Source organism: Excalfactoria chinensis, chromosome 13, assembly GCF_039878825.1.
Source record: "Excalfactoria chinensis isolate bCotChi1 chromosome 13, bCotChi1.hap2, whole genome shotgun sequence".
Taxonomy (NCBI): Eukaryota; Metazoa; Chordata; class Aves; order Galliformes; family Phasianidae; genus Excalfactoria; species Excalfactoria chinensis.
Window position 1 is genome coordinate 2,665,924 of NC_092837.1, and position 22,775 is coordinate 2,688,698.

At 40.6% G+C, this 22,775-nt stretch overlaps 1 protein-coding gene across 1 annotated transcript; it reads left to right on the forward strand.

Moving 5' to 3' along the window:
- The first annotated feature begins 9 nt into the window (after nucleotides 1-9).
- On the forward strand, nucleotides 10-22,569 carry SEC24A (SEC24 homolog A, COPII coat complex component). The gene is made up of 23 exons (XM_072348630.1): nucleotides 10-210; nucleotides 5,039-5,554; nucleotides 7,187-7,354; nucleotides 8,056-8,133; nucleotides 8,461-8,624; nucleotides 9,158-9,330; nucleotides 10,932-11,034; nucleotides 11,535-11,661; nucleotides 11,984-12,093; nucleotides 12,456-12,568; nucleotides 13,312-13,430; nucleotides 14,055-14,110; nucleotides 14,418-14,624; nucleotides 14,819-14,939; nucleotides 15,469-15,627; nucleotides 16,150-16,323; nucleotides 16,789-16,899; nucleotides 17,136-17,311; nucleotides 17,750-17,887; nucleotides 18,213-18,317; nucleotides 18,455-18,547; nucleotides 19,083-19,186; nucleotides 19,579-22,569. Exons 1-23 carry the CDS (start codon nucleotides 138-140, stop codon nucleotides 19,691-19,693), a joined length of 3,303 nt encoding a protein of 1,100 aa, XP_072204731.1. The 5' UTR covers nucleotides 10-137; the 3' UTR covers nucleotides 19,694-22,569.
- The last annotated feature ends 206 nt before the right edge of the window (nucleotides 22,570-22,775 follow it).

The window sequence follows — 22,775 nt, forward strand, 5'->3', positions numbered from 1 at the left end:
CAGCCGGGTAGTTCCGGTGTGGAGAGGCCCCGCCCCTTCTCGCAGCGCTGGGCCGGGCGCCGCCACTCGGGCGGCTCCGCTGAGCCTCCGTCCGACCCCGCCCGGCCCGGCCCGGCTCGGCGCAGCTCGGCGTCGCCATGGCTCAGCCGGCCCGGTCCGCCGCCGCTTATCGTAGTCAGAACGGCGCAGGCCAGCAGCCCTACAGCAACGGTAAGGCGGGACGCGGGGCTTGGGAGGGGGCCGAGGAGCTGAGGCGGGGGGATGGGGGTGCGGCTTCCGCCTCGAGGCCTTCGGGCGCCCGGCGCCTCCCTTAGTGCTGCCACGTCCCCGGGGCGCCGGGCGGCCCGCGCTGAGTGGAGGTCCCGGGCCTCGGTGCGCCGTGGTGCCGGCGGCGGGACGAGCCGGCTGCGTCGTGCAGCAGCGCGGAGTGGCCTCGGGTGCACGGAGCGCGGTGTTCTGCTCAGTGCGACTCTACGAGTCGTTTGGGGGCGAAGTGACCCACGTCCCACTTGTTTTAGTGACACAAACATTGTAAACTGACACGAGTGCGTCTCGGAAAATCTCAGTGTTCACTGGGTGAAACGTGCTGCGTGTTGCCTGTCTGCAGCTCCTCACCGGCATGGAGAGACAGCGCTGAACTCTGCTCCCACGGAAGAGTAATAGGGCCCGAGGAAACGGCATGGAGCTGCGGCAGGGGAGGGTCGGCTGGGGGTTAGGAACAGGGCCTGCAACAGAGGGAGGTGGATGTGGAACGGGCTGCCCTGAGCTGCTGAGATTCAAGAAGCATTTTGATGATACAGCCACAGGGTTTGGTTTTATTTTTGGTGCTCCTGTGTGGGGCTGGGGGTTGGACCCAGCAATCTGTGTTGGGTCTCTTCTAGCTTAAAATGTTCCGTTCTAAATGGTTTGTATTAGTCATTACTTTAGGCCGTGTCCCCAGTTGTGATAACGCTGCGATGGCCAAGCGAGCTTGGCCCTTTGGAACCGAGCTGTACATGTGGCACCGGTTATTGCCCGGAGGAGGACCCTGCTGAGCTCAGGCAGCCACTCACTCGCCATGTTTTATCTTGTCTGTCATGTAAAGCCAATATTATCTTGTTCTGTACACTCTGGTCTGAGAAAGCCTTGACTGCCTTCTTCTACTCAAAATATATCCCTTTTTGAAGCCAGATGCTGAAAGTGAAACCAAATAGCTGGCTGACCTTCTAAGCTACAAAGAAGGAAGCACAAAAGCAGCCTTGTCTCTTTCTGCTTCGCATGTGTGGAAATCTGTGCTGTTGGGAAGTGTTTTCTGATTTCATATGTACTTACAGCATCCTCTGAACTTCATTCCTTAATTGGTTAGTTATGTGTTTCAGTGGTTATGCTGCATCAAGACAATTAAGATCTTTTGATTTTTCTGCTTTATGGCTGAGTAGTTAAATGGTTTGACTTGTCACCCCCCTCTTCTTTCCCAGTGCTTGTAACTTCTGAAAGTCATCTGCACAATCTCATCTTAAAAACAACTGTATAGCTGCTCACAGGGTCAGCAATGTGGGTTGTGGATGCATAAGTCTGAAAAGAGAGTCTCTGTTCTGGGGAGCTTATGGTCTAAGCAGAGAATGTACAGAAAGAATGTTAGCTAATGGAGTAAATACGTGGGATGATTTACGTGTTGGAGTCATTTTGTTTGATATGTAGTCAAGCTAAGCACACAGTACAAGTTCTTGCAAGGTAGTAGTAGTAGGAAGACATTTCAGGCTACAGCTGTATGAAAACCAGAGAGATAAAATCTGAAGTTGTGCAAGCATGGGGTAATACAATTAATCAGCAGTTACAGTATACAGATATGTATATATGTATAAAATATGTTGAGAAGGTGCTGTGATCCAAGGCTACCTCAGGAAAAAAATAACGTTCCATACAAGCGATCTAGGGCATGCTGAGAGTGCTGTTAGGCTATTTACAATGGTCTGTGAGGAAAGAGAGCTGCCAGAAGGATGATGAGCTGTAATATGGGTGTCAGCTCTTCCTCTCAACCTGTTGCTCACCTTCCTGTTTGCAGGTAACTCCCTGAGCTTGCATGCTGGCCCCACAGTGTATGGCTGTAGCAGCAGCACCCTATGCTGACCTGGAAATGGTTTAGCAGCAAGCATCTGGTTGCTTAGTAACAGCCTTCCTCCACTTCACTTGTTTTTGTAGGATTGCTATTCTCTCTTCACTTAACTGAAAAGCAGATTAGTAATCTGTAGCTAATAGGTCTGAAGTGTAAGCAAGAGGGAGAAATTATTTTAGGATTAGTTGCTGTCTTAGTTTGATATCCTGGCATGGTGCTTGGAAGCCATGCGAAGCTTCAGCAGCTTTTGGTTTTGGTGTGCTTGGAAGCAATGGGTAAGGCCCTGTGGAATGGGGTGCTGGTGGGGGTCCTTGCTATGTGGTTGAGTGTATTCAGCTCTGCTCTGCCTGGGGCTGGAGAAGCTGTGACTGGTGAGAGCAATGTGCTCATTGGTGGGCCTGGAGAGAAGTGACACGGAGGTTCTGTGTGGCTTCCATAGCCTTCTGTGCTCATTCTTAGCTTTTATAAAACCATTGAGCAGCAATCGAATGCATTCCAGTACTGTTCCTGATCTCCTTGAAATTTCATGTGATTTTTGTGTGCAGAGTTGTCTTCTAATGTTAGGTACGGGGCCTCTCTTGTGTTACTAACTCTTCTCTTGTATCCTGAGTGTTGATGGCTTTGCTGTTGTGATGTAGATCCTCAGTCCGCGCTGTTTTCCTTGTTGGCTTGTGGCGTTGTAAGAGTGTGTAGGAAAGAAGCAGCAGACTATGGGGGGGATTCCACTGGTGTCGGTTATTGAGGCTTTTCATTCTGCTTCCATTTTTTACCTTTTGAAGGCAGATGTTGAAATTTAGAACGCTGCTTCCAGAATGGAATTCATCACCAAGTGCCACAGAAACATCAGGTCATTGTTTTTGGGTTTCACCTCAGTGTCACTGCTTTATCCTCAGACTTATCCCTCGAGCAGGAAAAACAGAGCAAAATACTCTGATTCTTGACCAGGCTACAGAGTCATGCCCTAATGCGAATAATCAAGTTATAAAATTAATTACTATTTGTTCTATATCTTTTATACAACATACTGCAGCGTTATATCAATGTACATGCGATATAGTTGGGGGCCTGGCATTACATAAGAAACCTTAGTCATTTGTACAGCTAGCAAGTTAAATTTACAATTCATTTTGTAAATCAGTTTTTGAAAGCCCATCTGATATGCTGCAGGGTAATTTTCAAAGGTGAGTCATAACTGTGGGAATTTTGATGTTTGCAGGCTTTTTGTTTAGTTACCATTAATTTTTAGAGCATTAGTAACTAATAAGATTTATGAGCAGCATTGCAAGGACAATGAGCTATAACTGGATTTCCTAACTGAACGGCAGATAGCGTATTGAGATTAATGGCTAGAGAATAATATGTATGTGCTGTTTATGCACAAATAACAGGCAGAGTGAGGATGAGGTCACCAGAGCTGTAGTAGAACCTTGGCTGTGCAGTTAGCATGGAGATGCAGCGTTGAAGGAGATGACAGCTGTCTCTGAGCTGCACCCCAGGGCTTTCTAGGGAATGATGAGTTGCGTGGCAGTCACGGTGTTTGTCCTAACTCGGGTGTTTCCACGTGTTCTGTGTTTAGCTTATTTTACTGTCATGTGTGCCTGAGCTCAAAGCTATTTTAACTAGGAAATGTGAACTTCCTCCACTCTTTAAATGTAACTGGAATGTTCCAGTAGATGAAGACAGCTAAGAAACCAGTTGTTATTTTGACATTAAATGAAACTCTGTGATACTGGTGACAGCTGTTCCCATTACCTGTAAGCAAAATATACATCCACATGCTCATCTTCATAGCATGCTTTTGAAAATGCGTGTGTTGAATCTTGCAGTGGTTTCTGGTCTTTGTTTTCTATGCTCTTCCCCCCAAAAAAAAGTAATTCTGGAAATCTGGGATGTAGTACAGGGTAGCAAAGAAGAACTGTAAGCTAAAGTCACGATGGGGATCTCTTCTGATTTCAGGCATGTAACTGTGTGCATGGAATGCCTCCAACATTCAGACTGTGCTTAGGGGTGGAGCGCAACAGTGTGACTGGCTGATATAAATGATACAGCCCTAGAAAGTGCTTTGATGTGTGTGTATGTTGTGTCTAGCTGTGGCATGGGGTATCTTGTGTGTTCTGCTGAAAGGATTTCACTTGGAAATGTCTCCTCTCTGAACGTTCTTTTTATGGCAGCAATATGAACAAACTGGGGTAGCATCCTTCTTGATGGAGCTCTTAACACACTGGGAAGCTCACAGGACTCTATGTGTCACTGTGTTAAACATTTGATGATGCTCTGATGGTGCTGTTTACTGTTTTGAGTTAAGCTTATTTTTTTTCTTAAAGTAATTACAGCTTAGTTCTGTTGTACCACCCAGTAGATGAGAAGCACTGTTAACCCATCAAGTTGTGTTACGATAAATTATCCTTCTGTCCACGTTCCTGACCAGTTGGTTATGTGAGCTGTATATGCATGAGAAGCTCTTTTACTAAAATTAGCTGCAGAACCTTTTGTGGATTAGCTCTGTCACTTGAGAAATAGCATGGGGACTGGAGTTGAACCTGTTAGCATCTTTGCTGTAAGCTGAGGTTTAAGTCAGTGCTGGTCCTTAAACTGGGCTGTAAGGGCAGGTTCTGCTGCCAGCTGTGTGCAAGCATGTGTCTCCTTGGCTGATGGCCTTCTGAGTGCTTTTGAAATAGCCCTGTGTGTGCATTGCAAAGGGCATGGATTTTGTTTGGTCACTTGCTTTGTGGGCTGTATGGTTGTAAAGTTACTGTTAATAATAATAATATAGAAAATACAAGTGTTGATAGCAGAATGCTATCAAAATAATTTCCCTTGTGGTAGTATTTGTCTCTTTTATGTCCTGAACACTAATAAAGCTCCAAGGAAGGAAAATTCCATGGTCATGTTTTATTTTCAGAAGTGATATGCAATGCAGACTTAAGGGTTTTTTCCTTCTAGGTCCTGTTCAAAATCAAATGATGCATTCATCAGATGCCCAGGGATATAGCCCATCAGTTCCAGGACCGTACTCACACCAGACGCCGTCAAAGGTTCCTCCGCATCCATCTTCTGGACAGTATAACTACAGTGGCTCTCAGAATGTTTCTCAATACAACAGTTATCAAGGACCTGGGCAGACTCTTAATAGAACACCAGCAGCACCTCTATCTGGGTCACCAGTGCAACAAACAGGTCCTGTACCACAAGTGCTGCCACCTGCATTGCAAAACTCAGCTGCTGTATCATCTGCTGGTAGCTTTCCTCCTGGAGCTAGCCCGCCAATGCATCCCAACTGGCAGTACAGCCAGGCTCCCGTGAGCCACCCAGCTGCTGCTCAGCCAAGCCATTCAGCTCCTGTGGCAGGGATAGGGACTGCTCAGCCTCTACCACCGCTATCAGGAAATCCTCCAGGAAGTTATCAGTATGCTGCTTCTCCAGGAGGTCCTTCACTTCAGAACAGCTATATGAAGCCAGGTAATCATAACTTTTTGATACCGTTCTTTAACTGATATCCAGTGCCTGCTTGTGGCCTTTTTTTTGAAAGTGATGTTAAGAACAAAGTTCACTCTGTAGTAGCCTTTTGCATGTGGAACTGGGTTATCAGACACTTGAAGAAATGTACATAATAAGTATTGGGATGGCTTCTTTGGATGAGGAATGGGAATTTGGTGTGTGAGATTTCATTTTGTTTGAGTGGCTGAAGCAGGTAATTTCTGTTTTGGGAAGCTGTGTGTGGGTAAGGCTGTTTCTGTTGCCTTTTTTTTACCTTGGAGTGTTGGAGTGCTTGTGTGCTTCAGTCACATGAGGGCTCCTGCTCTTCCCAGATGAAAATTGGCTGCATTTAGTGAGTGTGGTCTTCTGCAGTTTACAGTCTCGCTAGCTTTTCTATTCATGGACTGATTCTGGTAGTTCTCAGAATGGCCTCATGATGGATAACTAACTTGACCACAGCCTGGTAAGAAAACTGAGAAGCATTCTGTATTGTTGAAATAGAGGCCAGTTGAAAGAAAAACTTCATCACAACTTGAGGTTTTAAAATTGGATAAGAATTGTCAGCCTTCAGAAAGAATTCTGACAGTGAAAGATGCAAAGAGTTGGTCCTTTTGCAGCCTGCTTTCTGCTTTAGCTTCATGTGTGCTGAGGTGTAAAGTTTTGCTAATACTAAGTATGATTTCTTAATACGACTTGTAAGCATTGTGAGGAACCCACCTTAAAGCTCAATTTTCATTTTGCCAAACTATTGTTCGCTATTATTTTTAATCACCTTTCTGAGCATGATAACAGGAACTAAGCATAGAAATGGAAATATTTTCTATGTTAAAGTAAATCTTATGAAATACTTGTTAGCTTCATTTAATGTTTTTCTAGATGCTGATTACTTGATGTATGCCTAGCTAGTTGTATGACAGTTTATTGGAATAGTGGGTATTTCAGAGTTAGTGGTGAAAATGGTGAGTAATGAGAAATCTTGGTCGATGGCTTATGAGATAGAATGCTTATCTCCACTGAATGGTGAATCTTCCTGAGCAATTTCCCTGGTAATTTCCATTTCAGTGGAATGGTGCTCGCTTTTAAAATGAGTTTAGCTCATTCTGCTGATTATGCTCATCCTTCAAATGAAGGTCTGCCAGCTGCCTGCCTGCGCGCCCAGCCTTTGGCAGCCTCTTAGAGACACAGAATCTGTACGTTGCTACTTTGCATCAGGTTATTGAAGTGGAAGGTGAGCTTCCTGTCAGAAGCAATCTGTTTTAGACACTTCTAGTTTGTTATATGCTGTCTGATTTGAGGCTGTTCTAAACTTTGTGATGTCCAGACTTCGTAATTCAAATCAGGGTGCTGTCTGTACCTCTTAAAATCCTTACCAAGAATTGTGAAAAAAATAAACCCCTGAAACTGGAAGGATCAGAGTTAACAGATACACGAATACAGTATGTTGGGAGCACGGCAGAAATGATCTGAAGTTGTAAAATCTTCTACACGCATGTTAGGGTTTGTTTCATGCTGTGTATTGTGTAAATAGAGACTTATCTAGAGTTCAATCTGTGTGTTTTCTTAAGAGTCTTCTGGCTTCTTCAATTGGGTTACTAAAAATTAATCTATTTACAGGATCTGTACCTCCACCTGTGACTCAGCCTTTAACACCTCTCCACCCTCCCCCGCGGCCACCTTTGGGACCTCCTCCCCTTAGTGGTCCACCTCTAATTAGGCCATCCACAGTGACAGCAGGAGCACCTAATACACAATCTCTGCTACATTCAGCTACAAATCAAGAAGGTAAGAAACAATTTGCTCTTTCTGTTGAATTTGCATTTGGCAGCTGTGCCCCATCTCTGCAGGTGTTCAAGGCCAGGCTGTATGGAGCCCAGGGGAACCTGGTCTAGTTGGTGTCAGGCAGCGCAGTCGTCCTTTGGAGGCACTCTCTCAATTTCATTGTTTTTTTTATCTCAAGTGGAATTTGTGTGACCATATCAGAGCTGTTGGTGCTTTGTAAACAGTACTGGACTAAGTGCAAAAGTGAAAGGAATTTGATGTTTCCATGCGATATCAGTGGAAAAAGTAGTTCAGGGAACTTGGTACCTAAATTCCAAGAGTCTTTGGAAACTGCAGCCAGCATACAGAGCCTTCCTCTGAGAGAAGTGCCCTGATACTTTACTGCCTATTAGCTTGGAATTTATGAAGAATACTTAATGTAAGGTAACCTTAGCAGATCATTCAACCAGAAATGTAGACCTTTACATGTTTTCCCTGAGAAAACTTGTAGGTTTTTGTGAATGTCCTTTAAGGTCATGTCAGCAGGGGAATTGCATGTGAGAAATGGGGCAAGAGGTATGTTTAATCAAATTCTGCCCCGAGTCAAAGGTAGATCAAAACTATGCTAATCTAAATATACACTCAAAGAGAATTGCATCTCACTTACCTTGTTTCAACTTGTTTGTGACTTGTTAAAAGTTTTTACTTGGACTCTTTCTTAACAGGTGACGCTACATCTATTGCTGGCGATGGGTCTGTGGTCCAAAACAGCTATGATGCAATAGAAGGAGGTGGCCTCATGGGTAAGGTTTGGGAATTTAGAAGTACTTTCCATTAAGTAATTTGTTTAAGAATTTGGCAAAGATGGAAGTTTAGGTGTTAAGGTACACGTGTGCCTAATCTAATGTCTGACATGAAACTAAGTGTGATTATTCAAGGCATTGACAGTTTGACCTTGACATGTAAGAATTATAAAGTAGTTAGTATCTTGTAAGATTGATGGCATGTGTTAATTGTTTACACTTAGAAACTAAACAACAGAAAGTCCTTCTTTTTGTTAATGTTTTGATAATGAGTTGACCAAGCTGCAGTTCAACAGTTCACATTAGGTATATCTTTCCTGCTTCTAGCAACCCCACATCCTCCTACACCTGCAAATCTTAAGGTGAATAGAAATGTTGGCTATTCTTATCCTGCATTGCCGCCAGGCTACCAAAATACTTCTCCACCTGGAGCACCAGGAGTGCAAGCATCTGCTTTGCAGTATCCAGATGGATCAAAACATTTCCACCAGGTGAAGTTCTTGTTTCACTTGAATAAAGAAAAGTGTAGTGATCTGTGTTGTGTCTCTGTGGGGTTATGGTTCACTGCTTGTTATGCAGTTTGCTCAAGATGACAGATGTAGCCAGAAATTTGTTTTCTCTCTTGTCACTTTGATAGCAGTCTGGGAAAGCGGTGCCGGCTCTTTCTGTAGTGTCGTCATCTTAAACAGCAGTCTTCAAAAATTAATTAGTTTTCTAAAGCATCCCATAGGCATGTTTTTCACCCCTTATGTTAGTATTGCAGCTGAAATGTTGTTTTTTCCCCTGTACTTTCAAACTAATCTGACCAATATTTTTACCAGCTAGGCCTCTGTATTTCAAGAGTTTTATGGCATCTGTATGATAATTTTAACCTCGTTTGTGTTACAAAGCTAAGCATCAAGTATCAATTCTAAATATAAAGCAATGACAGTAAACACGAAATTTGAAAGAATAGTACTTGCTTTTTAGGTGGACTGTGTTTCATCCAAATAATCAGTATTAATTTGTGAAATATCAACTTTAGCCTCCCCTAGGCACTAATCACTTGAATGCATCTATGGGTAGCCTGAGTTTACAACAAGAAGGATTAAGACCTGTGAATCTTCTTCAAGAAAGAAATATTCTTCCTACAACCATCCTCCAGGCTCCCGTCCCAAACTTGCATGAGGATATCCAGAAGCTCAATTGTAACCCAGAGTAAGATTATCCATTTCCTGTAATTCATCAAAAGAAATGAATTACTGGTTGTAAATGTAACTTTGCTAAATGTTTTTAACTTTGTGAGTTGAAAAAGATTGAAAATAAGCTTCACTGTGTTAAGATAAAGGTGGTTGAAGCTCTGAAGTGAGGGGTATGATGTAGAATGTATTTATTACGATTTTAAGTTCATTGATAACTGGTTTTTAGATGCTGATGTTGTAGTCTTCAAACTGTCCCTTAATTTCTCACATCATAGTATAACCATTGCCATTGGTTCAGTGGTATCAAATGCTGGGGCTTCTTTATAAGCTCTTTCCTTTTATAAATTGAAAGATTTACATGTATTTTTTCAGAGAAGTCATCTAGGAGATGTTTGCAAGACTTACGAGGTTGTCAAAATATGGTGTTTAAATGTGTAACATTGCATTAAACAGCTGCGTTCTACTGCAGGTCTTTAGAAAGCATGTGTATCCAATTGCTGTTGCTTTTCATTGGAAATATAAAGATAATTTTATGGGATTCATTGGGTGGTTCTATCTGTGAAACACATCATTACTGCTTGCCAGATTTCATTGACTTGTATTCCTTTTTCCGGTTTCAAGATTGAGGCAGTTGGCAGAGCTGACCCTTTTCTGGTGCAGTCACCAGAATTTTAATGGCTTGCTATTTTTGTTTCTGTCTAGGACGTGTTTCAATAACTGTCTTCAGATCTGTAGCAAGCATCTCATAACCTTCACAAGCTTTCTGTCAGGGTTCTTAGCTCCTACTAAGTGCATTTTCTGAACCTGTGTCACCAGGAAATTGTGTAGAAAATACAAGGGAAAACATTTATAGCTGCCTTGCAAGCAGTAGGTACAGTGCAAGAACTTTGCTATGTAGCTGACAGTGAGCGTGACTGAGGAGGTGTGAAATAAGAAAAAGAAAAGTGAACCTATTTGAGTGAAACATATCAAGAAGTTTGTGAATGCAGAAACAGCCTAGGTCTGTATTGAAAGTAACCATTTAAAAGAACGGAGTCAAACAAGAGGCTGTCAGTTGGTAGTTGGAGTAACCTCACTGAGCAAACCAACCAAACCACGTATGAGCAGGCAAGCTTTGCAAGCCTTTTCTGAGAGGTCAAGGAAGTAGCACCTTTGAGAAGTGGCTCACACAAATAAGCTGTGCCAGGTCTGCACAAGTATGGTGCACATCTGCGCTTTGTGAAAACCACTGAGTTCTGAAGTTACAACTGTGTGGTTGTTTATAGTTGTGTTAAACTTCGCTGGTTCAGATTGGTATATACGGCCATTTCAAACTTTCTGCTTTGTGTATAAAGATTAGATGAAGCTTCGAGTATTGTTGGGCAACCTTAGATTGGAATCACTAAAGTAGCATTAGTGCTGTATGAAGAGTGTGTGTACAATTTAATGTAAGAGCTCAAAATACGTGCTGTGGGTCAAGCTTGGACTAAAGCAAAATAATGACAGTTGGAGAGGGTATTTTATTTGGAAGTGGATGTTCACCATCACCAGCTCTGGGAAATGTGAATGGTGTTATGTTCTACTGAAATAACCATTTTATTATCTGAAAGTCATTGAAAATAACTATCTTCTTTGTAGGTTGTTCCGCTGTACCCTGACTAACATTCCTCAAACTCAGGCCTTACTGAATAAAGCCAAACTTCCTTTGGGGCTCCTGCTTCATCCTTTCAAAGACTTATCGGTATGACATTTAAGTCTTAAATGCTGAAATATCACTGTAGTTGGAGAATGAATTGCAGAAGGAGGCCAGCTGCATTGGTGTGGGATGTTAATGCTAGTTAAGCATTAGCAAAGTTAAAGGGGTTTGGCTGTCCTCAGATACCCTATAGTCTTTGAATTTCAGTGCATCTTTTGAATGTTGTCATTTTCCTCAACAGAAGGGATTTTGCTGAATATGGTGGTGTTGTTTCTTGTATTTCTGTATTTGCTGTAGGTCTTGATCTTACACCATCAATGTAAAATTTAGCACTGTAGAGGCTTGAAGGGGGAGAATATGCAGCCAAAAATGTTAGAGCTAGGTTCTGACCAGTATTATTATTAAGGAAACTCGTAGGGGTGCTGCATGGATGCAGAAATGGGCAGAAATATGCTTTGAGAGCTCAGGAACTGCAGTGTAGATTGTTATCATAGGTGAATGGCTGTAGTGCTGATGTTCTAAAATAGGAAGCTTTTCTTTTCCAGCAATTGCCGGTGGTTACTTCAAGTACTATTGTGAGATGTCGTTCCTGCCGGACGTATATTAATCCTTTTGTCAGCTTTCTAGACCAAAGGAGATGGAAATGCAACTTGTGCTATAGAGTGAATGATGGTAGGTTTGAAATGTGTTTGCTTTAAACTGCTGTGGTTGACCTTTCATATCTCATCCTTTGATACAGTCATGTTTTTGGCCATCTCAGTACTACTGGCTCATCTTCTGTTGTGCCCTGTGGACCTGAGAAATGTTCTCCATGAGCAAAGACACTGAGTCTGAAGTAGTCTTGGATGGTACCCTTGCAGCTGACAAAGCTGCTGCCGCATCTAATCTAGTTCTACAAGAAGCATTGCCCAACCAGCTGAAATGAGCTGACATTTTAAAGTGTAGCACAACTAATACTATTGTGGAGTAGTAATATATTAATTTATTTGCACAGTTCCTGAAGAATTCATGTATAATCCTGTGACAAGAGTTTATGGAGAACCTCATAAAAGACCTGAAGTCCAGAACGCTACGATTGAATTTATGGCTCCATCTGAATACATGGTGAGATTTTATTTCTACTTATTCTCTCCATTTTTATTTCCATGGGGAAGTCAGGACAAAAAAATTCTCTTTACAGAGGATGCTTTCCATTTCAGTATAGTAACTGCTGCTTTAGGAGTACATCTAAGGAGCCTTGGGTGTTACTTCAACTAGGTTGTCATTTATAAACGTTTATGATCTCAGTGTTCTCTGTTTAGAACATGTAGGTGTTTGTGAGCCTTTTGAAAGGAAACCACAATTACAGAGTTACCACATAAGTGAAATGTATTTAGAAGTTTTGGCATCATTTGTACTTGCAGTGGAATTATCACAATCTAATAAAAATCACCCTGAAAATTAAAGGTAATCTTTTCTTTATTTAGCTACGTCCACCTCAGCCACCTGTGTACCTCTTTGTTTTTGATGTCTCTCATAATGCGATAGAGACAGGATACTTGAATACAGTCTGCAAGACCTTGTTGGACAATCTTGACTTGTAAGTAACTTTTTTTGTCTTTAATGTCTTCTTTTTTCTTATGGAACTTGATGGACATTAACATGACACTGCTTTCTGCCTAGCAGTTTGCTGTAGTAGCAACTTCAAGGTACATTTCTTAGTTTGAGTCTTTCCTATCGGCTTTGTCAATCCCAGAAAGGAGAACATGTATTAATGATGTCTTTCAAATTGTATTTCATAAAAGCTGAAATATAGGTAGGTGTCCATCTTCCTACTTTGACTAGCATTGGAAAATACTGGAAGGTAACTCAGAATAATTCAGGTGTCATTCTGTTTTGAAAGGATTGCCATACTGGAATTCTAAAGGGTGCTACAGTTTAAGTCTTTGAAGTCCAGTGCTAAGTAGGATAATTGTCTTAGCACTGGGTGCTCTTACAGCTTCTCTTCTAAAAAGCTAGACTCTAGGATAAGGATAATTAAAATTAAAAACAACAAAACCAAAACAAACAAGCACTTATTGCTGTGTTTGGGAACCTTGTTCTAAATGGTACTCATCTGTTTTTTATACTCACTTTAAAAAAAAATCCTTGAATGTCTACTAGGTGATTCTACTACAAACTGCTGCTTTATCTCCGACATGTCTGCAGTGTTTGCACTGTAGCTGTTAAGGTGGCTACTTGCTAACACCCTTAGACAGGTGCAGTGAAATGTATTTAGAAATAAAAAAGCCTTGCAGAAATGAGATTTCATCTTACTGAACACCATATGTCTGACTTTTTTAGGCTTCCTGGGAACACTAGAACAAAAATAGGCTTCATAACATTTGACAGCACAATTCATTTCTACAGTCTTCAGGAAGGTCTTTCTCAGCCTCAGATGCTTATAGTTTCAGATATTGAAGGTATGTAGTAATGGCTTTAGTACGTATTAATGACAGTTCAGTATGTCAAATGACTGTTGCTTTTGATAGCCCTTTTTTAAAAAGTATATGTATGGTGGGAGTTGGTAGATCAGGTCATCATCCTCTCTCCTGTGTAAGTAGGTTCCTTTATGAAGCTCTGAATGTCTGAGCAAGTTGTGGCTGTTTGTGACTTAAAACATGAAAACAGCCTTCTTAACATCTAGTTTTGTTTGCATAGCCACCCAAATTTCTGTTACGATCAAAACTGAAATGATGATGCCTGGTAAATTAGTATAAATTCTCAGTGACTGTGTAGTGATGTTCTGCTTGTATTTTCAAGATACTTTTTACTTATGTGAAGGAGCAGAGTTAGTGTACTGGAAAATCTTCTGGTGCATTTTTATTCAGTGGATTTTCCTATCCTTCAGCACTTCCAGCTGTTATTCTGAAGTGGCAGTCTAGCCACAGGTGTGCTTATCAGGGGAAAAAGGTCAATGTTTGTATGAATTTACGCAATGATACAGTTTGTTTTTTCTTAATAGGGATAATGATTCGGAAATAGAACTCGGGAAAGCTTTGTTCTGTCTCATTAAAAACAATTAACACTTTTTTTCTTTTTTCTAGATGTATTTATACCAATGCCAGAAAACTTACTAGTAAATTTAAATGAAAATAAAGAGGTAAGAACTGCATTAGGTGAAAAATGGCATTCATGTAACGAGATATGCGTGATAGCTTATGGTTTTATTTAGTGCTCTTTAATATCTGAAGTTTAAATGTCAAGTTTGAAGTGAGGAAAAGTCTTTTAACTTGTGCTTGACTTTAAACATTTAACAATCTAAAGCAAGACAATAGTTGACTTTTGCTGGGATTTATTTAATTTACTGCTATAATATTGGAAGTATTGATACATATTTGTCAGTAATAAGCTTGATAAAGAAGGAAACTCCAAAGACTTTAATCTTAATTTGGTTTTCTAACTTGCAGCTAATTCAGGATCTGTTGAAGAGTTTGCCACAGATGTTTACCAAGTCCCTGGAAACTCAGAGTGCTCTTGGGCCTGCATTACAGGCAGCCTTTAAACTGATGTCCCCTACTGGAGGTAGAATCTCCGTCTTCCAGACACAGCTTCCATCTGTGGGAATGGGAGCACTGAAATCTCGAGAAGAGCCAAACCAAAGAGCAACTGCAAAGGTTAGGAAAGCAAAAAAAGGTTGAGAACTGGTAGCCCTGTTCTGTACATACATATGGCTCATGATTTGCCTCCTTTTACAGATGTTATTGAAATAGTGATAAAGAATCAATTATTATTAGTGTCCCTGAAAATAAGCAATGAAAATATGAATCTTATTTCCTTTGTATATTGTAATACTCCCTTGTGTTAACAGGACATACACCTGACGCCATCAACTGATTTTTACAAGAAGTTAGCCTTGGACTGCTCAGGACAACAGGTTGCAGTGGATTTGTTTCTTCTTAGCGGACAGTATTCTGACTTGGCTTCTCTAGGTAAGTTGTATGAATTTATGTGACAGGTAACTCTAGAGATTCTGTGTATTTGTCAGAGAGATCAGCATTTAGTGTTTGGACCTGATCTGAAGAAGTCTTGCATGTCAGGATGCAAATTCATCCTTGATGAGTAGTAACACTGTGAGCAGAATGCAGTCTTTCAGTGATTTAGCATCATTGTTCTCACACTGTCCCTTACCAAACGGATCAGGGATTTTTGTGGTCCTGGTTGAAATGTTCCTTTTCTGCCTTCTACCGCCAGTGTAAGACTATTGTTAGAGCAGGCTTTTAATATTTTCCCTCCCTTTAACCAAACTATGAAGTGACTGAGTACCTGTAATTTCAGGCCATGGCTATGTACATACTTGAATGTATAGTTGAATCTCTGTGTGCATGTCTCTGACCGTGCAGCAAAGCTTTTTTCACACGTTAACAGTGTAGCAATTAAAGGGTATATCACATTCCTCTGGTATATTTCAAAACACAGCATCAGCTGCAGATGCTCTGACACCATCTCTTTTTGTTTCAGGTTGTATATCAAGATATTCTGCGGGTAGTGTCTATTACTACCAATCTTATCATCATAAACACAACCCCGTCCAGGTGGAGAAATTGCAAAAGGAGTTGAAACGATATTTAACTAGGAAGATTGGATTTGAAGCTGTCATGAGGATAAGATGCACCAAAGGTTTGAATGTGTTTATGTGTGGGCAGGAGCAAATGGTGGGGGGGGGGGGGGAGGAGCATGCAGTATTCACTGTTGTTTGGGAGGGATTGATTGGTATTTTGACCTAATATAAGTTTAAGTGGTTATTAAGAGACAGGGTTAAGAAATGTAAAATCCATTGCCAAGAATTAAACCGTTTTAAAGACAGTAGTTGGAACCTAGAAGTTGAAATATATTACATCTTATGATGGTATTAATACTGGATGTCTTGCCAGGTCACTATTTCAACAGAGGTCTGCTTTTATAGCATAAAGACTTGCTATTACTCTGCATCAACTTCATTTCTGAATTCCTGGCTTCTGTTAAGTGTTGTGGATTCTGTTGGTTAATCATCTGTGTGGGATGTTTACGACTTTATTTTATTGAGAGCGGTCTTAACACTCTGATACAGAGCCATCTAACAGCGATGTTGGATTTGTAAATGGCATCTGCATTTCACATCTGACTATAAATAAGTGATTAAACCTAACGCTTGTCTTGCAGGTCTTTCCATTCATACCTTCCATGGGAACTTCTTTGTACGGTCTACAGACTTGTTGTCATTACCCAACGTAAACCCAGATGCAGGATATGCCGTGCAAATGTCAGTAGAAGAAAGTCTTACTGATATGCAGGTTGTTTCTTTTCAGTCAGCTCTCCTGTACACATCCAGCAAAGGTAAAGTATCTATATATTGTGAGCTGAAAGTAGTTAGATTCAGGTACAATGTTTAGTTAAGTCATTTTGATTAATTTTAGTTCCAGTAGCTTACATAAATATATCATCTATGTCAACATCACAGCTCTGATATATTCTTGCATGTTGGTGTTACTACTTCTTCCAGACCAAAAAGTTTCCTGAGGAACTTACCCTGGTCTTAGAATAGGTGGGCTTAATCCTAGAAACTGAGAACTAACAGTTTATAAAAGCTACTGGAAACAATCTCTATTTGTATAATAAATGGAATTGCCTGTTTGGTTGAACACAGATCAGCTGGTAGTGCTAATGGGGAAGTTATCCAAGTAATTCAATTATGCAAGTGTGCAAAAGTAACTGAGTAAATAGTAGCAGTTCTCTGATTGCTTAAAAAAAAACCCAAGTTTTTGGAGTATTTGGACTCTCTAGTTTTTAATTTTCTTACAGGTGAGAGGAGAATTCGTGTCCACACTATGTGCTTACCTGTTGTAACAACACTGAGTGATGTCTACCTGGGGGCAGATGTACAGGCTATCACTGGGCTGTTAGCCAATATGGGTAAGCACAATAAGAGCTTGTTTGGGTGTATATGGATGATATCCATAAAGCTATCAGCAGTAATCCTCTGGACGATAAGGAGTTAGAAGTTAGAAGGAGTGATTCTCTCTGTTTTTAATGCTAAAGTGAAGTATCAGCACAGTTGTATGTAATCTCCTGAATGTAGTATGGAGTATTACCATCATGGTCGAAAATATTTTAAACAACTTTTGTTTTTTTGTTGTTTTTTTTTTTAGCTGTGGATCGATCAGTTTCTGCTACCTTGAGTGATGCTCGGGATGCCTTGGTCAATGCAGTGATAGATTCTTTGTCTGCTTACCGTTCATCAGTCCTGAGCATTCAGCAGCCTGGTCTCATGGCCCCCAGTTCCCTGCGGCTCTTCCCACTTTATGTACTGGCACTCTTAAAACAGGTAGGAGTTCAAAGGAAGCAATGCCAGGGGAGGATAATTGTCTATGCTTGGCATGTCAACCCGAAGTGAAAGAGTTGATGTACAAAATAGCGTACATCTTCTTCCAACATTTTCATAGGACTCAAAACTCAGAAACCGATTGATTTGGATTGCTTAATAAAACCAGTCTGTCTGATGTTTTTGTTAGAGTATTGAGATCTTACAGATTTATGAATATTCTTGTATAAATAAAATGCTCTCAAGGTAACAGTTCAATTTCTCTGCTCCCCCGCAACTTGGTGACTAGAAAGATGAATGTAGAATGAAGCCTGTTTATTGTCTCTTAGGTGTCTTATTGTATCTGAGTAGATAACACATACTCTGACAGGTGGTAAATGTACATAGTTGCCTTGGAGTCTGTTATAATCTTTAATGGTCAAATTGTCTTTTTGTTTGCAGAAAGCATTTCAAACTGGGACAAATGCTCGTCTAGATGAGCGCATCTTTAGCATGTGTCAAGTGAAAAACCAGCCTCTTGTTTACCTCATGCTTATGACGCACCCCAGTTTGTACAGAGTTGATAATCTCACAGATGAGGTGAGCACTTGCATTGTTACATGGCCTGTTTGTGTCTGGTCCCATAGGTTTGAATTAGGTGAAGTAGAAAGACAATTCTAGTTGTAAGTCCTCCATATTTAAGCTAAATAGCTTAAATGTGATGTTTCACATTTTCCCAGCATGTAGAACTGGTAAGATAAACATGAAGTGCACCTCTCAAAATGTGAAGAAGTTTAGTAGTAAGTTACCTACTTGAAGTGTAATTGGAACTATACAGTCTAACTTCAGTACTCTTTTCTTATTTAACTATCTGTTCTTCTGCCTGTTTCAATGCATCAAGATGTGAACTGTGTTTTTTCTTTAGGGAGCTCTTAACATCAATGACAGAACTATACCTCAGCCACCCATTCTCCAGCTATCAGTGGAGAAACTGAGTAGGGAAGGTGCCTACCTTATGGATGCTGGCTCTGTAAGTTGTGTGATGGCGATTTTAAGAAGTATTCCAATTTATACTGACTTGAGTTCTTGCTGAGAACTCAAAACCTGTAGAAGGCTGCCGAGGTGGAGTTTTACTTTAGATGGCTGTTATTCCTGTTTACTTTTCAGGTGATGTTTCTGTGGATTGGGAAGAGCTGTGGGCAGAACTTCATCAGCCAAGTCCTTGGAGTTCCAAATTATGGCTCAATACCACAGAACATGGTATGTGCTAGCTTTGTTGTATTCTATTTGTGTAGTGTAGTAGAATATTATCTGCATGGGCATTAGAATGCCATGTTCAAGTATTAACCCTCTAGTAGTCACTACAAATCTGGATCCAGGAAAAAAATTGTTAGCTCTTGGAGTTTCTCCTGACAAAAGATTTAATCTGAATCTTCCCCTGAAAGGACATTAAGTACAAACTGGCAATGATGACGTTTATCAGAACTCAACGTACTAGAAATGTTTGGGAATATTGCTAGATATAGCAATAGATAGCAATTGCTCTCCCTGCAGTAAAACAAGTATCGACAATCACTCAGTCATAACATTCTTGTAGTCACTTGCAGGTGTAGTTTCAGCGTCCTTGACTGTTTTAAGTCCTTTCAGAAGAGATCAGAGTAAAATTAAGCATCACAATGTGTGTCTGGGGCTTCTTTGTATCTGATTGGGGTGGGGTTGGGCTATTTTAAGTGTTCCATTTACTGCTTCCCTGAAAAACATCTTGTATGTATTAATGATACTCTTTGCATCTTAGACTCATCTCCCAGAGCTTGAAACTGCAGAATCCATCCGAACAATAGCTTTTATTTCTTGGCTGCGAGAACAGAGACCTTTCTTTCCTATACTATATGTAATAAAGTAAGTGTTTTTAAGAGTCTTTGGGACCTTTTACTATACATAGTTGGATATTGCGTACCGCACTTTCTTAATGCGAGTATTGTCAGTGTTAAATGCTGTGTCTAACAGCCTTGACAGGAGATATGACTTGGTATGAGTTGGTTTTGATGTAGAAGTTCTGCAGATTAAGAAAGACAAAATGTCATAGAAAAATCTTGAGGCTGTCAGATGAACAAAGTGTGTTCTGGGAAGTGTGTTTGTTGGGGTTATTCACAAGGGCTACTTGAGATCTTCTTTCATATGTTCTTGAGCTCTGGAAGTAGCTCGCACTTGATCTGTAACCTTCTGAGTGTATTGCACTGAACGTTGTGGTGAGTATTTATTTAACTCCAATGCTTATTTTTATTTTGAAGGGATGACAGCCCACTGAAATCAAGCTTCCTGCAGAATATGATTGAAGACAGAACTGAATCAGCCTTATCATACTATGAGTTCCTCCTTCACATACAGCAGCAAGTGAATAAATGAAACACTAGCCTTTGGTTTACATAAAGGAAAGATTTTTGCAGTAAAGGACACTTGTGTTTGTAATACCTTCATGAAATCTGTGTCTGGAGGCAGTCGATGAGAGGTTCTCACTGTGATTTCAACAAGCTAAAGCAAATAAAGGACCACATCTGAGAATCAAATGTGCAACTACATATTGTACCTTAAAAATCAAACTATTGGAACTGGTTGAGCACCTTTAATTTGCTGCAAATCATGTTTTTACTGTAAGTAGTTGCAGCATGAAGTACATCCACAAAGGCAATATTGCAAAGGTGAAAGACATTTTGTAAAATAAAGAGTTCTCTGTTGTTCAAAATGTATATTTCTGTAACTCTTTGCTTTTTGTTTTTTGTTTTTGCTGCTAGATATAAAACCTCACAATACTGATCATGATTTGCAGGGAAGTTCTTTATAAGTGCATCCAGTGATCACAGACAGAGCGTCTCTGTGTTCAGCTTAGAAATGCTTAAAGTAGCAATGAAGCAGCTGTTCATTGTGAAACGAACAAATACTTTATCAAACTTAGAATCCAGTGTTTGGGATGGATTATGGCTAATAGCACTCAAGGTAAGCTTAACCTAGACAAGATAGCTTAATTTATGAAAGCCTTTAGGAAGTCAGTATTCAGATATTAAACGAACAACCACGGAGGAGCAAGCCCTCCTCGTATGAGATGCATTCAAGTCAGTGACTGAGTGGGCAGCAAAAGTAGACTTACGTAGCTTTGGTTTTTCTTTAGTAAAACAATAGTTTTACTTTCAGTTTTCGAATGGTGTGGGAGTGGAAGGTCAAGTAAGGTTGTCTCAGATTTTTATTTAATATACTTTGCTCCTGTTTACATTAACTGAATGTTAGGCCCCCAAAAGGCTTCTGCGATGTTTGTGTGATGGCACATAGGACACAATGCTTTGAGCCCGCGTTCTGACTCTAAAAATTGGAAGAGAATTATTTTTCCAAAGACAGAAGTGTTGTATTTGAGGACCTGTTTATGGCTTGAGGCACACTTGAAGTTTCCTAGTCTTTTTTACTGCAGCTGCTTAATGAACCTAGATCCAAAGCCAGCATGCACCAAATGAAAGCTTTAAATGTACTCTCAGATCCGTGCCAGAGCTACAGGTGGAAGCTGACATCAGACTTTTAAGTGACAATTTATATGCAAAAAAAATACCTTTTTATAAAAGCATACTAATAACTCTGTTGGAGATCGCTGATAGCAGCATAAAGAGTGTTTATGTTATTGTATCTGTGCACCTAGAATGTAAAGAGGGATGTGACAAATGGAAGACATACTTATGGAAAAATCTTGATCTTGTTGTTAAATGATGATAAACACAAAGGTCTTGCAGAGTCTTTCTGGGGCAAGTAATGTGAACAGTTAAAATGTTTGTAAGAGGTCAAGCACGTACTGTGACTGCTCTTGTTAGCTTACATCTTGTGACAGAATGTGAGAGGACATCACAGGTTAATCATTTGCTACCATTGCAGGCCGTAGCTACACTTGTCAGGAGTTGCCTTATCTCGGGGGAGGAGTTTCATTGGACACTGAGCACAAGAAGGTAAAGTCCAGAACAACGTCTGGAATAGGTTCTGTTAGAGTCTTTTCATTCTATTTAAGCTTCCCTGTCTGCTGTCTCTGTAGCACACAGGAGTGTATTTACTTGAACAGCTTTTTAGAAGATTGCACAGTTTCTAGTCAGAATGCATCAGGTTTTTTAAGTTCGGACAGTCGGATAATTATTTTTCCAGAGAAAGAAGTCTCTTTATTGAAATGGAAGCTATGCACTTGCATAGGTTATCACTTAAACCTTGTATTTGGGGTATATTATCACTCAGATGCTGGAAGCTGCCGTTGCATTTAACAGCCCACCCCAAATCTGCTTCTTATGATGTTATTGTAGCCCCTCCTTTGTTCTAATAAGCGTTGGAGATGACTTCACTGTTCCATGTACACCAGACTAGCAGATACAGATGTCAGTCTGTGTGGCAGTTAACTTGTAGGATTCCCTAAGTTTTACAAGGCAAAACGTATCATTAAGCCCCAGATGAAGCCTCTTGGAGCAGAACATGCCTTTTTCACCTTGGATTTTCACCTTGAAAGAAATCCTGTATTGGAATTTGTAAGTTTATTCCCTCACAGTGGGAAAAGCCTGCTGGGCTGTAAGGTCAATAGGGGACAGATGAGCGCAGCTTCACTTTTAACCTACCACTGGGAAAACGATGCTGATGATGAACTATAATAACAGGCAGGAGTGGCTCTGGTTCTTAGATCTCATCACAGCTCTACCACTGCAAACGTGCTCTATTTTTCTAGTTGAGGAGTTTTATTTTAAACTCATTGTTGTATTTGACACATTCGTGTTCAGCCGACGTTGTTACCATCCATTTTCCTTTGCTTTCATCCTTGGTTTTAATTTAATATATTTGAGTCTTAAGTCCACATAGGTTGTTTTGCAATAACTAGAATGATTCTCTTTTATTTAGGTTTAATTTCTTAACAGTATTTAATAAAAAGATGCAAAATGGCTGTTAAATAAGGGACCATTAAATGTGATTTGAAGCTTCTGTTTACTATTACGGATGTCATCCTTATAGTAAATTTAATGTTGTAAAGTAGTGTATAATATTGTATTATTAAATCTTTCCTTTCTGAACGCGGACATTTGATCTTCAGTATGAAACGACCGACCTTTCCCCTTTCCGAATTAGGGGTTTCCTTCTCCTCCTTTTTACACTTTGTAATTTTCACTCTTTTATTCCTGTAAAAAAAAAGTCATTTGTAACACACGCAAATGCTTATTTTATCCGTGCTAATTTATCAGATTTGGCTACTCAATAAAATGAATTGAAACAACAATTGAAACGGCTTTCTGCGTCCTGTTCCTGCGTGTCACCCCAGTGCTTCCCGGGTTACACTCGCTCTAAGGCTCAGCCCGCAGTGCGCTCGGTTTCTCTCTCGATATGGCGGCGCTGTGGTGATGCTCGTTATCATCGGGGCCCCGCGGCCCTCCCCGCCCTGATGGAGGATTGGGCCGCCCTGTCTCCAATCGCCCTTCGACGTCAC

What these genes read in the sequence shown, in the direction of transcription:
- SEC24A (XM_072348630.1), top strand. Translation starts at nt 138, where the DNA reads ATGGCTCAGCCGGCCCGGTCCGCCGCCGCTTATCGTAGTCAGAACGGC. An exon ending in CCAGCAGCCCTACAGCAACG is followed by an intron (nt 211 to 5,038) that starts GTAAGGCGGGAC and finishes TTTTCCTTCTAG; the next exon opens with GTCCTGTTCAAAATCAAATG. An exon ending in GCTCAATACCACAGAACATG is followed by an intron (nt 18,548 to 19,082) that starts GTATGTGCTAGC and finishes TTTGCATCTTAG; the next exon opens with ACTCATCTCCCAGAGCTTGA.